This window comes from Leguminivora glycinivorella, chromosome 11 (genome assembly GCF_023078275.1).
Source record: "Leguminivora glycinivorella isolate SPB_JAAS2020 chromosome 11, LegGlyc_1.1, whole genome shotgun sequence".
Taxonomy (NCBI): Eukaryota; Metazoa; Arthropoda; class Insecta; order Lepidoptera; family Tortricidae; genus Leguminivora; species Leguminivora glycinivorella.
Window position 1 is genome coordinate 12,172,086 of NC_062981.1, and position 16,498 is coordinate 12,188,583.

General features: G+C 38.4%; 1 protein-coding gene across 4 annotated transcripts in view; it reads right to left on the reverse strand.

Annotated features, from left to right (window-relative positions):
- Positions 1-16,498, reverse strand: part of LOC125230840 (cytochrome b5 reductase 4) — a 188,721-nt gene that overhangs the window by 2,716 nt on the left and 169,507 nt on the right. For all 4 annotated transcript variants that reach the window (XM_048136076.1, XM_048136078.1, XM_048136077.1 and 1 more), the window contains 7 exons: positions 15,495-15,640; positions 15,038-15,106; positions 13,969-14,606; positions 12,789-13,005; positions 4,958-5,145; positions 1,833-1,933; positions 79-168 (listed from right to left, as the gene is read on the reverse strand). In XM_048136076.1, the coding sequence (XP_047992033.1) occupies positions 79-168; positions 1,833-1,933; positions 4,958-5,145; positions 12,789-13,005; positions 13,969-14,606; positions 15,038-15,106; positions 15,495-15,597 (1,406 nt within the window). In that variant the 5' untranslated portion in view covers positions 15,598-15,640. The remainder of the gene's footprint in view (positions 1-78; positions 169-1,832; positions 1,934-4,957; positions 5,146-12,788; positions 13,006-13,968; positions 14,607-15,037; positions 15,107-15,494; positions 15,641-16,498) is intronic.

Consider the following 16,498-nt stretch of genomic DNA (forward strand, 5'->3'; position numbering starts at 1 on the left):
CAAATTCTAATCTGTAGGTACCAATGTTACGAGATGTATGAACGTTTATTTTTTCCAAGCTTTGAATACATTTCTCACCTGTCATCTTCCCTAGCGATTTCTTCGAAATTTTCCCGGAACAGGATATCCCCCTCCGTTTTGTTAAAGAATAACAAATGAATGCGTTCACTGAAAAACAAAACAGAAAACTGATTAGATAAATCTGCCAAACCTTTTGGGTATTCATTTTAAAATATTTCGATTGGAGATTTACTTTCAATTAAATTCTTTATTACGATAAATTCGCGTTCTACGGCATTTTGTATTTATAAGTACAACCTTATTCTTTCCTATCAAATTAGATCTAAAAGGCGTTACCTGAATGAATACCCAAGCAAGCAGGTAAACGAGAAAAAAAATACAGTTTTCAAACTAACAATAAGCTAAGAACTACCTAAATTAAAGTTAATATTTCCGGTGCTGCGTAGGTATTCATTCTTCGAAAAACCATTTATTTTTCTTGGTCTTTTAGATAACATTAGATCTGGATACACGGGGCTCGTGAGCATTGCGACGCATTTCTAAGGCCAAAAGATTTTTTTTTTTCAAATATAGATGAGGAAATTTTACCAAAAAAATTGCATTTTTTTAACTCCTTTTGAAAGTAGGTATTTTCACATAAAAAGTTAATGTTATTCATAAAACTGGCACTTATTTTAATAAGTTTTAGCGTTTTTTTTCTAAAAACATTTTTTTTTGAAAGATTTACTTCTGACTTTTTGACATCTTTCAATAAGGATAGTGAGACTTTTCTCCATAATGGCATCAATGTCGAACACCTTCGCTGCGGCAATTAACGTAACTCGTAATTAACCATACTTCGTAAGAGGTCTAAAAACCCCTACCGCAGTGAACGTGTTAAAAAATCCTTTTTAACCTCACTAGCTCGGAAAGGACTTTTTTATTCTTTAAAAACAGATAGCAAAATCGCATTTTATCCACAAGAGTGCAAAGAATATTTGAAATCCGAACGTGTCATTAGTTACTTTTTTAAATAAAATTTCTTGTAAAGGCATGTCCCAGACACCAGACAGGACAATTTTCTCCCTGTGCTTAAATTGTCTTAACAAATCATGTGATGCGCACGTAAAAATAATTTCATATAGAATTATAGGTATCCGACTAAAAACATTAAATTCAAACAATTTTATAACATGATTCCACCACAAAACACTTGAAATCGTACAAGAAATTGTATTTTTGACTCTTCCATTGTACTTGTTCAGAACGCACCTTAAGTAACATTGCAATCTCAAAACGCGTGAAACGAAACGCACCCAAATTTCCTTCTTGATTCTTAATTTGAAACTTTTGTGGTGTCGGTCGGTGCATCGTGGAAATTGTAATAAACGCAAATTGACTTATTTCTGTGCAATTATGTTCCAGTTGTTTTTATTGCGTGTTTCCTCGCTTTAGTGAGGTGAAAAGTTATGTGTTACACACGGTATGCAAAGATGCATTATTTTACCTCGTGTGTATTTCAACACACTACGCTCAGGATTCTATTTTCGAACCATAGAATCCATTCGCTAGCTCGTAGTTCAACCCTAGAATCCATTCGCTAGTTCGTGTTGCAATTCCACACTCGGTTAAAATACAACTTTGCTCCCTTGTTGTATAACAAATAACTATTGAAACTAGGCGAAATCCAGAGTATATATGCCATTTTAGTCTTAAAATAGGATCAGGAATATGATGTTAAAATCTCTCGCAACGCTTACGAGCACCGTGTATAAAATTATAAACATAAAATAAGAACCATCGGGTCACTGGAGAATGTGTTAAAATCTTACCATCTAGGATTGGACCTCGGTAGCATGAATTTTAGCAGACCCAGCATCGGCGTGATTCCAGTTCCGGCCGCCACGAAGTATATTTCCTTCACTCCTTTCAGCTGTAATAGACAAACACATTAGGGCCATTTTTTTCAAAGTTGTTCCACCCCACTTTTTTTGTAACATGGGTATTTTTTACGCGATTCATACTCAAAATCGCAAGGTCTTTCGATCCTGATAGGAGAAAAAAAATGTCCCAAGATTTCTATACATTTTTCAAACCTTCCATTCCGTAACCACCATAAAATGTATGAAAAAATGGTAACGGAGTGGGAAAAAAACCTTGGGACACTTTTTTTCTCCTATTACGATTGAAAGAGCGCGATTCTGAGTGGAAACCACATAAAAATTTACAAATCCAAAAAAGTGGGGTGGACACTTTGAAAAAAAAAATGGCCCATTAATACCCTTTTGTAGCCTATTTTGCGTAAATAGAGGCTCTTATTCCCATTGATCTACGACGCATTTATGTTTCCCACGCCCGTGTAAGTATTCCGTGTTTTTCTGTTTGCCGTGTGCAAACAGGATACTTACTCGTGCGAACGTTACTAAATTAGAACTTATAGGTACCTGTATAAACCTACTACTAAACGACATCCTGCTGAAAACCCAGACTACCCGCAAAAGACCGTATGCTATGGGAAAGACCTTAGAGTCGGTATTTAGTATAACTATATAGTGATGTCTGATTTAGGATCGCTTCCGCGTTGCAGTAAACTAGACCGTCTAATAATGATTACAACTCTTGCATAATCCATACTAATATTTAAAACGGGAAAGTGTGTGTGTCTGTTTGTTTGTCCGCCTTTCACGGCAAAACGGAGCACCGAATTGTCGTGATTTTTTAAGTGGAGATAGTTGAAGAGATGGAGAGTGACATTAGGCTACTTTTTGTCTCTTTCTAACGCGAGCGAAGCCGCGGGCAAAAGCTAGTAATTAATAATTTGAATACTGCGAAGTTATATAAATAGTCATAATTCACCAAAGTGCAACATTCAATTTGATCTGGATCAGTCCGTCGACTGTGGTTGATGCAACTAGTTCTTAGATTCTAAAGTATCCAGAGATTTTAACGCCAATGTTACCAAGTATTTCTCGTCCCTTAAGTTGGCTACGTCGAATAGTGAGAATCAGAACTAAAGAAGACGCAATAATGTCAAGTACGTAATTAATCCGTAAGCCTATATTGCTTCTTAGAATTGGAGGCTCTCGACTGGGAAGCAATATAAATTAACTTATCAGACGAATGAATCCCGTTTTGGGGTTCGTGAGTGCTTAGCTATTGATTAAATTTACACGTGTAAGTATTTCATAATAACGTGTACCTAATAAAGCAATCATATAACATGTACAAACCTGCAAGAGTTTACATACATGTGGCGCGGATCGGAAGTATGGACTCGCGCACAAGAACACAACCCATGCTAGACGGTCAAAAGTGAGTAGTAGAGTTGTGCCTGCTCGTTCACTGAAAAGATCGCTCCCAACTAGTACGATCTCCGAGAGAGCGAGAGACAAATTGTGCATATGGCGTACAGTAACGCTCGCTCGTACTAGTCGAGAGCTGATCGGCCGTTTTCGAGCGCTCTCGGTAGTCTCGGACTCTCGGTCCGAGTCAGTCGGTTATATTTCGGTTGCGGTCGCATCACACGGATCGCTTTGCTGTCATTGTCACTTCTCAGCTCTTCGCTCCTATTCTGTTGCGCGTGTGTGAAACTGTGAGTGTACTAAATGTACTAGAGAGCAGAATCATTTGGGAGTAGTTCGGTCTAGTACAGTGCAGGGAATCGTGTCTTTTGTACATTAGTACATGTCCTACACAAGCCTAGTGAGTAGGGGCCGATTTAAATTTGTGGCGTCATTCAATCTATATTTATTCATATAAAAATGGATTTGATTTAAGTATGTAAAAGTTTAATCTTTTATTTGCATGTATTTTACAATATCCGAATAGGTACCTACTGTAGGTAGATTAAAATTAAGTAAAGTATGTAGGTAAGCATAGCTGGGCATTAACTCGTTAATCCGTTAATCGTTAATTAATGAAGTTAACGTTTCGGTTAACGGATTAACTTTTAAGTTAACTTTAAAAAATGTTAACGGATTCGTTAACTTCCGTTAAATTTCATCGAGTCCGTTAATCGTTTATGTAGGTAAGTACCTATTTCGAAGTCTGCATTTTGGTCTGCATGCTTAAGCACAAAATTGTTATGACTTCGTACTTGTTATGCGCAAACAATAAGTAAACATTTACCTATCTACTCTTGGCTTGTGAGGCTACCTAAATTTACCTTATACTTGAGTCAATATTTAATACATTTACATCACAAAATACAAATAAACAACCTTTAATAAAATAACACGAAGGTAACCGAGGGTGCCGAGCGTTGTCATAGTGAAAACACTTGTGTGCTCAAGCGCCTCTATTTTTAGAGGGCTCAACGAAGGCTAACTTGTACCTCTAGTACGAGGGTTATGAACGAACATCATTCCAATTTTAAATCCTAAGGTTACCGATGCGTCATTATACTGAACTTAGTCGCCTTAAGTCTCATTAATCATAATTAATATTTACTATATTTAGGCTGTTTTGCCGTCTAACATTTGCACCCACTGAAAAATAAACAAAGTAAGATTTTCATAATCACTTTCCATTATTGATTGTCACTCTTTGTAATTACTCATTCCATGTAGAGTTAGCTTGCGTTGAATAAATGCGTTGGTCTGGTAATAGTATTTACCTATATTACGATACAAGTGCGGAAAAAAGGAAGTTTGAAACGAGAACAAATTAAAACACGACCGAGAGTGAATTTCCTTTTCGCACGTGTATCGTACGACTTTTTCAGTGCAGATGGCCCTCTTGAAGTTTCGACTAACAAAAAATGTATCACTTCGCGCACTATAGTGCCATCTGCACCAAAAAAAGTTACCTACTTTTGTTCGTGGGACCGATATCCTTCCTACATCCGATATCGGATCGGATAATGTGAAAAACTGCCATAGCTGTGTATGAAAGTGTCCCGTTCAGCATCAAGCCCTTAGATAGGTGTACCTATTCGAGGACAGTAAACTACACTTACCGTATTTAGCTGGAAGTTTCCATAAGGTCCAGACACCGTGACTTCATCACCAAGCTGCAACGTAGTCAAGTAGGGTGACAACGCGCCGGTCTCGTATCCCTTCACAGCCAGGTGTATAGCACTGTCCCTTTCTGCGTCAGGCCCCCAGCCTTCTCCGACAGGCGTGTAAGATCTCACGCATTCCACGTCTGTAACAATACCGTTCATTTACAAATCCGATGCAAATGCATTCTAAGAGCGGTGTCATACTACGTCCGATCAGAACCCATGAAAATAGAATCTGTAGTAGTCGGCAGCAGCGGCTGGTCCATACAAGCCGATTCCCACCGGCTTTCCTAAAATTGATTAGGTTAGGTACTATTAGGAAAGTAACCTAATGAAATGAAATGAAATATTTATTTTCCAAGTAGGCATATTACAATGCGCTTATGAACGTCAAATAAAACTAATGTTAAGGTAGGTTTCTTTTTGCTCAGCGTTGTCTAGCAGAAATTTTCACCAGCCGCCACTGGTAGTCGGAGAACTATTTCTACTTATGGTTACTGATGTGCCGGCGGAAAGTTTCCAGAATTCTGAAATGTTGACATAGGAAAACTTCGGAAACTTTTCATACTGTGTATGGACAATTGTATGGATGGAAACTTTCCATTTTATAAATATAACTCACTATATTTTTCGTGAAAGTTTCATGAATTTTTCGAGAAGTTTAAGATTTTTTTGGAATGTTTCCGCAACTTGCACATTTGCACAGTTATGGTACATACTTTACACACTAGATCCAAAGAATGACGAAAAGAAATCGGATGACGGAGATCGGATTTAGTGCGTAAATTACCATATAAATAGTTCTACAGCTATTCATCAGATCTAACCTATATAAAACTGAAGGGATCACAGTTCTAACCTAACCTAACCTACTTTTCTGATAGCAGTACATATGTTTAAGGGTCACAGTTCTAACCTAACCTAACCTATTTTTCTGGTAGCAGCGCGTTGTGTGTAGGGGTCACAGTTCTAACTTATCTACTTTTCCGGTAAATGGTGATGGATCTAATTTATTGTACAATTATTTTTTATTCTAACTGTGCTTTAGAAAGAATTTGTATTATACAATTTATTTATTATAGGAAATAAGCATTATACTCAAAGTATGTTATAATAAATGTTATTCGAAAAAATGATAATTATATTAAATAAGAATTATACAATTTGTTAGTATATTATTTGTTGTTATATGATTTAATAATTATATCAAATGATCGTTATAACGACTAAAAATATATCAAAAAAAGTTATATCGATCGATACGCACCCATATAAAACACCGCTACAAAACACAATAAAACCAGCCGTTACCAATGAAAGAGCAATCGGCCGCTCGTATCTCTAGCGAGGACCGATTGACTCTCAACAATGACTAAAATAGAAAAAAAAAATCTTTTTTCACAGATTCGGATCGGCCGTAGCCGCTCTAAGACATCCCTCATCGGGTCCTCAAATGCCAAGAAAAGCAAACACAGTGAAACCTTTAACTCCTAAAGGTAAACGACCGCCCTGTTTTATTAAGTCTGAAAACGTTGCGCCAGGAAACTCCATTATGTTCCCTGTCAAACTGTGAGAAAAAACGTTTTTAGTTTACCTACCTAAAATCTAAAACTCTTTGGAATTTATTTACAACGTTAGCGCAATTTGATAAAGGCAAAATACTTGATACCATCTCGTTCATTATAAAACATACGTTTGTAGTTAAACGATCAGGCTAAGTATCTATAACCAATCACCTACAGCATAACCATTCTCAACAAATCTTATAATCCAATTATACATATTTGTTATTAAAACCTTATCCAATTCGTTAAAGTTTTAATTTATTATGAATATTTTGTCCTTTCTCTATGTTTAGATGATGACCACTGGTGCATATAATTGAATCTTAATCAGTTGTTACTTTGTGCAGTTTACTCTTCAAACTGGACAGAAGGTGTTTCAACCAACATGAATGCAAATAGGTAAATTCAGGATCCTATACATTTTGCCCAGTGAAATAGAAAAATTAATAATGTCTCCAAAGCATCAAACACCCAAAGTTAACAAAAGTCAAATTGAGAACTCCTAAATTATATTTTAAACAAAATAAAGTTTTAAGTTACTTTCGTCAACTTTTTAATTGAATTAATATTTGTTCAATAAAAAACTTGCTTATTTTTCTGAGTGGTTACAAAAACAGCTGTTCTTGTATAAAATATTGTCAATGTCAACAGGATAAGGGATTAATAAGGGCCTGGCATTTACGATACCCTCTTAATATTAATCATTGCTTTATGCTCGTAACAAAAGGGTAAGGATGGCCGGAGTAATCTCATGGGTCCCGTAAGGTATTAAGCCGATTACATTACGTTATCAAGTATATTTCCTAGGAGAATAGGGTATATCTTCAAACAATTTGTTACTTAGGATTTCGAGGTTGGTAAAGTACTTGAGTCTTAGCTTCAGATTCGGATAAATCTAATCAACTCTTAGAAAATTATCTTTTCGCAAAATGCTAATGATCGCAAAATCTCACAAGAGAAAGCAGTGATTGGCACAGACTAACCGGTTATCAGGCATATCAGCCCCTTTAGCACAACTTGTCTTGTCGCGCGCGAGTCCATACATCAAGCGTGACTTCAAGTATGGACTCGCGCGCGACAAGGCAAGTTGTGCTAAAGGGTCAGAATACACAATTAATTTATACGGAGTGAATGGACTGACACCAAGGATTATTAATATAGGATTTACATATACTTTATTCATTCAAGATTCGTACCTCGATTTTTTAGCGCCACCTATTAAATACTATCATAACTACTACACTGATGATGTACAATTTTTTTTTTCAAAATTTGTATTGACGTGATATCATTATTTTAAAATAAAGAAATATGTCATTTGTTTTATAAGTATAGAAAATAAAAACGAGTAAAAATATTTGGGAACAGCGCCATCTAGTTTTAAGCCTATAAGGCCCATACATTTCAGGGGTAAGCTTTTTTGTATGGGCTTTGTCAGTCCAGTATTAAATCGTTCCTGATTGACACACTATGAGATGAGAGGTGTCGATTAGGTACTATACAAGTTACAACCGACTCTGTAGCCTCAAGCCTATTTTGGCAATGACGGCCCAGCCACGACATTGGTCTAAGCGCGACAGCGGTGAGCGGCAGCATACGTGCGAATGAAAAGTCCTATCGCTGTGTCTCGCTCCAATGTATGGCCGCCGCTCACCGCTGTCGCGCTTAGACCAATGTCGTGGCTGAGCCGTGAGTAGAGTTCGGGTATACGAAGAGGCTTGAATACTAAACTATTGAGAAGCTCCTTTTTCTCACCGATCGCTTCGTTTAATAAAAGTCGCTCAATACGCACTCGACGTACTTGTACTTTTTACTGAAGACGAAGAAGAATGGAGGTAGAAGATTCTCTTGAGTGTCGACCAAGTATCGGCAGAGGGTGGTCGCCAGCAAATTGGATTTATCGAAGTTTGAAGTTAAGCGACAATATATTGTTTGGACACATTGTACGAAAACTCGCATACAAGTTTCATTACAGTGCGGGTATTTGATCGGTCGGCTCAACTCAATTAGATGTAACCTTAATAGTCCGCGCAAGGTAATTAAATTCGCATGCGAGATTGTGCGTCCTTTAAATGAACCCTGAGTACACTGGCTTATCTGAGAAGAGAAAAGTAGATACCTACATTTTTAGGATGCAGATAAAAATTAAATTAAGTTATGTTGTCTCCAGTTTTTAATTAGGTACATAATCAAACACCGGTTTCGCGGGGGCAAAAATGTACCAGTGCTAGTGATTCATTAAATATCGACTTAGTTTATCGACATCCATAAAAATAAATTTTTAACCATCATTATCATAACTAAACTAATGGCTAAGTTTGAATACGTTTAACTATGTGCAAACCTCTTTCATTTATACTTACCGCAACTATAAACAACCGATATCTGATATTGACTGTGTCGAGTCACTTTTGACAACCATTGAATCGTTGAATAATTCATCTAGTACCTACAACAATATTATTTTGCATTCCGATCAATTAAATCTACCTTTTTGTTTCTTAAGGCGGCTAAAAATGCCACGCAAGAAAAAAGATCATTCATCTTCCTGGAAACCTGACCATTCAGATATAGATGATAAAGGTACGACTTACTTTTGCAAGAAATGTAAAATTCATATGTCACGAAAATGTGGAAAAATTTTGATTGTATATTATGAAAATTATATTAAATATTAAAGAAAGTTAATTCCTCAAAAAGTTTATTTTTGTGTATGTAGTTTTCTTCTTCATTCAAATTCTTGAAATTACACATCGGTTGTACGACATTTTTATCGATATCAAATAATAAAATTAGTTTAATGTGTCCTCACACTATTAAACGTCAGTACAGATTTGCCCCCGCGAAACCGGTGTATGTACCAGGGATGTAACGGATGTGGTTTTAACGGAACCGGAAGCGGAAGCGGAAGTTTTGAATTTAGTTTAACGGAAGCAGAAGCGGAACCGGAACCAGAAGCGGAAGTTATAGATGTTAAAAACGAAATGAAAAAATACCACATAGGTATAACATAAACCAAAACTAATTAAATTACCTAGAACTTTTAGGTGTTTACTGTTCAGCCTGTAATCAGCAGTTTGTAATCAGCCTTTAGACCCACTTAGGTTTTAAAAACGAAAAGAAAAGTAACCTGATATTTTATCTTAAGTATATCATTCATTACAATCCAAAAATTTAAATCACCTTGAACTTTAAGATTGTTTGTTGTTTAGGTAATCACTAAAAATCACATAAGAATCCTTTTAAACCTTTATTATGCCGTAAAAGGTTTTAGAAACGAAAAGAAAACTTAATCGTAGGTAGTATAATACAATCCAAAACTAACCAGTAAAAATTATATGTGTAATTGTTAGCACACAATTAAATTTTTAAATTAAATGGAGTGATTGTAAAAGAAGTAAACTGTATTTAATAAACAAATCTAAGGGGAGCTTCTAAGGGGATCGTAGATAAGCCCTGCACCACTGAATAGTTGTTCACTCGCTACTAACTAGGTGGACAGGACAAATATTGGCGCGCAATGGAATGAAGCGATTAATGTTTAGTATCGCAGCACGTGGCAAGCGGAGAGATGAGCGAATGATAGGTATAGACCTGTTGGTCTTTGATGTACGCCGCTCATGTCCCACCGTCGCGCTAGGTTCCGACATCCGTTATAACTTCCGTTTGAAAAATAACAGAACCGGAACAGAAGCGGATGTGTAAAACAAAACGGAAGTTCCGCAGTAACGGAAGCAGAAGCAGAACTCCGTTACATCCCTGGTATGTACATAATACTTCTCTAATTGTGACAGAAAATCCTTCAATAACAAAATAATTTCGGTAAAGGGACAAACCGGAATGTCAAAACCTGTGATATATAATATAAGTACGACTCAGCGAGGGTTCACAGGTTCGTTTGGAATTTTTATTAATCTTATGATGTTCTGCATTGGGATCATCCACTTATTACGTCACACCAAATTTCAGGTTTTTGGACCCCTCCCCCCCCTATGTCACGCTTTTTTGTATCCCTTAACAGGGATTGTCACATTTAGTATGACCCCCCCCCCCCCCCCTTACACTGTGACGTAATATATGGATGACGCCTTAGCTCAGTCAATTACTGTAACGAAAAAAAATCTTCGCCGGGTCGCATACCTATATTCGTAATCTAACTCGTAATTATATTAATAATAAATAACGTCTGCGCCATTCAAAGTTTATTCTCAATGGGAACATTTTTAATTTAAACAAGTCAAAAGTGTCTTTCAGTTTCACGAAGCACAGAAAAAACAGTAAGTCCCGGGATCAAGAAAACTTTTTGGCGTTTGTTGGACGTCTCGGACCGCCCCGCCAAAAAATATTTTTCGCGTCAAAATATTTATCTGTTACTTATTATGGAAGTTTCCTAGTATTGATTAATAATACATTGACATGTTTTAATACTTAGGTATATGTCTCGCTTACTGTTGCGTTAGGTGGATCTGTACATGTATAAGATCAAGTTTGTCCCAAATATTTATTTTGTCTATGTCCTTTCAATTAGTAAATATGTGGTAAGCAAAGAGCGGAATTCTTCATAGCAAAAATCAAACTGTCAAAGGGATTGACCTAACTAAATTTTATCGACTTATCGATGTTACGGAATAATATCGCATTAGGTATCCATAATCAACTTAACAGATCTACAATGAAAAAACCGGCCAAGAGCGTGTCGGGCCACGCTCAGTGTAGTGTTCCGTAGTTTTTCGTATTTTTCTCAAAAAGTACTGAACCTATCAAGTTCAAAATAATTTTCCTAGAAAGTCTTTATAAAGTTCTACTAATGTGATTTTTTTCACATTTTTTAAACATATGGTTCAAAAGTTAGAGGGGGGGGACGCACTTTTTTTTCCTTTAGGAGTGATTATTTCCGAAAATATTAATATTATCAAAAAACGATCTTAGTAAACCCTTATTCATTTTTAAATACCTATCCAACAATATATCACACGTTGGGGTTGGAATGAAAAAAAATATCAGCCCCCACTTTACATGTAAGGGGGGTACCCTAATAAAACATTTTTTTCCACTTTTTATTTTTGCACTTTGTTGGCGTGATTGATATACATATTGGTACCAAATTTCAGCTTTCTAGTGCTTACGGTTACTGAGATTATCCGCGGACGGACGGACGGACGGACGGACGGACGGACGGACGGACGGACGGACGGACGGACGGACGGACAGACAGACATGGCGAAACTATAAGGGTTCCTTAGTTGACTACGGAACCCTAAAAAGGAGTAATTTGAAAGGTGACAATGTTGAAATAATAATGACTTTTTTCTTTTGCTACAGGGAAGATGAAGAAAACATATTAAGTACAAATTTAGATTTCGACACTGTTATTTTGAATGAAGATTAGTTACTACTCTTAGCAATATTTGTTTTTAATTTTTCATGATAAGTTTCGTACCTATAGAAAATCTAAAATAAAAGTATTTTCCGTTTTATTCTTTGCTATAATGTATACTAAAATACAGTGGCGGTCAGCTAATTAGGGACACCGTTAATTTGTTCGTATGTATATCCTAAAGCCTGATTTCATTAATTTAACTTTGTTTCGTTAAGTGACAAATATTTATCGATAAGTCGATAAAACAGTTAGGTCAATCCCTTTGACAGTTTGATTTTTGCTATGAAGAATTCCGCTCTTTGGTGGTAAGTAAGTATTGTAAATAAGATAGCTATTCTCGTTTGTTCTGTAATAAATGCTCACCAATATAGGCCGAAGTGGGTCAATTATACTTTGTAAGAACTATCATGACTTGTGAGTTATAATTGATGGCTTCCACGCTTAGGGAGACAGGCAAATAATTCACAAAGAGGCCAAAATCGTAACTTACTAAGCCTTACCTCGCCGTTTTTGGGTTACCAGGTCAGATTGCCTATTCTACGAGATAGCTATATTCAATATTAGTGATACAAATATCATCGTCAGTGATATCCATGTATACTATCGTTTGTTCTTGCAAGCGAAGGGTTGATGTAATGTGAGTGACTCAATTGCAGCGCTTTTATGGACGTCGTGTCACGGCAATTGACTATAATTTATGACTTTTCAAGCCTCTGCGCGCATAGATGTCTTTAATCTGTCCCTGTCCCTACCCCATGCCTATGGGGCGCGGTGTCGACAGTAGCTACTGTGCTTGCTACTGCCTCGCACGACTATACGTTCAGATTTGTTTTTTACTCACCAGAAACAGTCCTATGCACTCGCACATGATGCCCCAACGGCGCCACCAGCGCCTGCGCGGGAGCCGTCAGCGACAGCAACACCGTGTCGTGCGACACTCGCGACACGCGCGCCACACGACACGACACGGAGCGCGGCGTCGACACGCGGCTTGCTGCACCCGCCACCGCTTCCCCACAGGTCTTCCACACGCCCGGTTTCGCTTTGTGTGCTATAACCTATTAAAAATATATAAATTATTCGTGAAGGATTTACCAGAAAATTTTAAGTAGGTACGATCGGTTTAGGCACTGGTCCCACCGCGAGCTAGTAAGCTATGAGCTATCGGCCATAAAAACAAAAGATAAACACGCCCGTGCAAATAAAAGAGACACGGCGATTTTGGTAGATCACCGCTGGGCGAGTAACTAAATACAAACTCATAGCTTACTAGCTCGCGGCGGGACCAGTGCCTATGGTAGGTACCTAGGTACTATAAAATAGGCAGTTGGAGGTCGGGTTCTTCCTCATTTTCTAAGACAAAAATAAAAGTTTCGATCCTCAGTCGGTAAATGGTGCCACTACGTTTTTTACCTGATGTGCTTATTAAGTATCCCAGATTTAAAGTTGAGGATGCACGATTCGTACTTATACCATATCTTGGACTTATCGGAGCTAAATTGAGTAAGTAAATAGAAGTTTAGTCAAACTGCTTTATCTTGATCATGGCTTAATAATATGCGCAGGTCCCTCAAATTGGACGAGACGTGACAAATCGAGTCTTATTGACGCTCGTTACTGGAATTCCTACCTACAGTTGCCCAGTTGATGAGGATATGCAGAGCGATCAGTTTTCGGGAGCGGATATTTGGAAATTGGAATCCCAATATGACCCTGTTAACTATTAATTGGATCCGATGTAGACACGACTAGACTGTTAGTTAGCAATACCGCAGAGATACGACCGATACCAAGCTTTTAAGTACCTATTCTATCCGAACAATAAAGTTCATATTGGATTGCGTCCCGTCTGGCAGCATCGTAAAAAAATATATTAAAATTAAAGCCGAGGTAGCTATTATACGCTGAGCTTAAACTTTATGAAAAGAAATTTTCAAATAGGATTTCACGCAAAAAAATGTTTTACCGAGAAGGCCGACAATAGTCTATTTTAAAGGAAAATAACCGCAAAATATACAAACCTCAATTTTCCCGCTTTCCGCGAACACCCGCAGCTGTAATGACTCTAACAACTTCGCCTCGGGAACTAATTTGAGTGTTCGCACCCAGCCGTTAGTGGCTACTTCGACAAACAAAATCCCCTCAATGATCCTCGCACAGCCGCCCGGGTTGGCCAGCGGCCCCGTGTAAACCGACAGCGTCAGTTTACTCGACGTTTGTATCCAATCAAAGCGGAGAGGCGACGGCGCGGTGTCACTTTTGTCCAAAGTTTTGACAGGACTCGCAGCTGCTCTCCTACTTATCGACACTGGCAGATCGCTGGACTGTATTAAACTCTGCATTATTTTGCTCGGCGGGCTGCCTTTGACGTTCTCTTCGCTCTTTGCCGACATCTTTTTTCTGACAGGGGTGATACAATTAGCTAGATTTTCCATGGACTTTCTGACGAGCTCTTGCGCTTTGGAGGGTTCCCTGAGACGGTTTTCTGATTTGGGCGAGGGAGTGGATGGACCGAAAAGTTCCTCTGCGTCTGGCCTGTCGATTCGTAGCGGACCCACGAGGCATTTCGCGAGGAGTGAATCGTAGTTTACCCACGGATGTACTTTGTCGAATAGTTGAGTGGCATCTATTCCCGCTCCCCTCATTAATTCCTCTGGACCTGAGTACAAAAATAAATAAGTAAGAAAAAATCCATGTAGACCCATATGAATTTTTCTTAATATGTAGTCAATATTACCTCCGAAGAAGCGCTGGTGGCCCAGCGGTAACTGTGCGACTGTCAATCTGGAGGTCGCGGATTCGAACCCCGGCTCCTACCAATGAGTTTTTCGAAACTTATGTGATGTGCGAAATGTCATTTGATATTTACCAGTCGCTTTTCGGTGAAGGAAAACATTTAGGTAACCGGACTAATTCCAATAAGGTCAAGTTACCCTTCGGGTTGGAAGGTCAGATCAGATGGCAGTCGCTTTCGTAAAAGTAGTGGCTATGCCAAATGTTAGGTTTAGTTGTCAAAGCGGACCCCAGGTTCCCATGAGCAGCGGCGAATGCCGGGATAACGCCAGGAGGACGATGATGAGTAAATCTTACCTCCAGGATGGTAAGGCAAATAATGTGTAATGTTGTACACGCGACCTCGAATAGCTAGCCAGGCGTCATCTGAAACACAATAGTCATAAATAACATTATCAAAGTAGAGTGAGCAAGGCTGCCAGAGCTCAACGAGGGTGCGGTGTGCTGATGACGGGAGGACTTACGGAACTGACTTATTCCGTCTATTGTCCTTTGAGTCGTCGGCAACCCGAACCCTCCTTGGAAGTTGTACACTCCTTTTTACTGTGTATTTAACGCAGCAAAAGGGAATGTACAAGTTTTTAATGGGGTGGCAACGCGCATGAGACACTCTTTGAGTTGCAGGCGTCCATAGGCTACGGTGACGGCTTTCCATCAGGCGGGCCGTACGCTTGTTTGCCACCGACGTAGTATAAAAAAAACATATCTAAAGTTAGTCCACTCCACAGGAACAGTTAATACAAGCGGCACCAACTTTGCGTATTGTGCGCGGCGAGTTCGTCCGGCGACACGGGCCGCACGCGGCCGCCGACGCCCGTGAGGTCTTTGCCGGAGTTGCCGAGCCGGATCCAGTCCATCAGGCTGTGTCCGGGCTGGAGCGCGCATTTGTTCGGGGGTTGCCTGCAACAAACAAAAATTACTGATTATTATTTTTATGCGTAAATACGTTTTCACATTATCCGATCTGATACATTATAGACGCAATCTTAGATTTTTTTCATTGAAATCCTTCCGACATTCGATGTCGGATCGGATAATGTGAAAACGCACTAAGTACTTACCACGAATCAAATATTGGCCCTAAATACGACATGGATCAGGCCCCGTACCCGAATGGCATTTCTACGACGCGAAACGAAAACGAAACGCCGCCGCGAAAGGTAGTCTGGCTCTGTCACACCAATACGCAAGATGGAGATAGATATCTACGAGCTTCGGCTACGCACGCAGATACAAATACGCTACAGTATCAAAAATTACGTTTCGTCAAACATACACATACGTTTCGATAGGTGCACATTTTCATTATTATACATTTTGGTTAGAGTTATATAATAGCCTTAGTACCTTCATATAATATCTATGATTCTGTAACATTCCACTTAGAGCTTAAACGTGACTTTACATGTTGATGTGTACGCAAGACTGCAAATTGTTTACTGTAGGTATAACAAACTCATATTTTAGAGCTGTTTTTAGACAGCGCGCTGATATTTATTTGCATGAAATTTCATTGCCTTTTGTTTAACAGGTGTTTTAGTAATAGCTTAACTATTTTTTACGACTACTAAGGAATAATCTCAGATAACAGTTTATGCGAAATAAACTAAGCGTTCTGTATTTACCTTTCTCCTAAGACGGTTATTGTTCGTTCGTCCATTAAATTGGACTTCGAGCAATACCAAATGCTTATTTGATTTTCCTCAAAGGGCATTTGTAAATTCAATCCAGATCTCTAAACCCTATCTTAATCGCAAT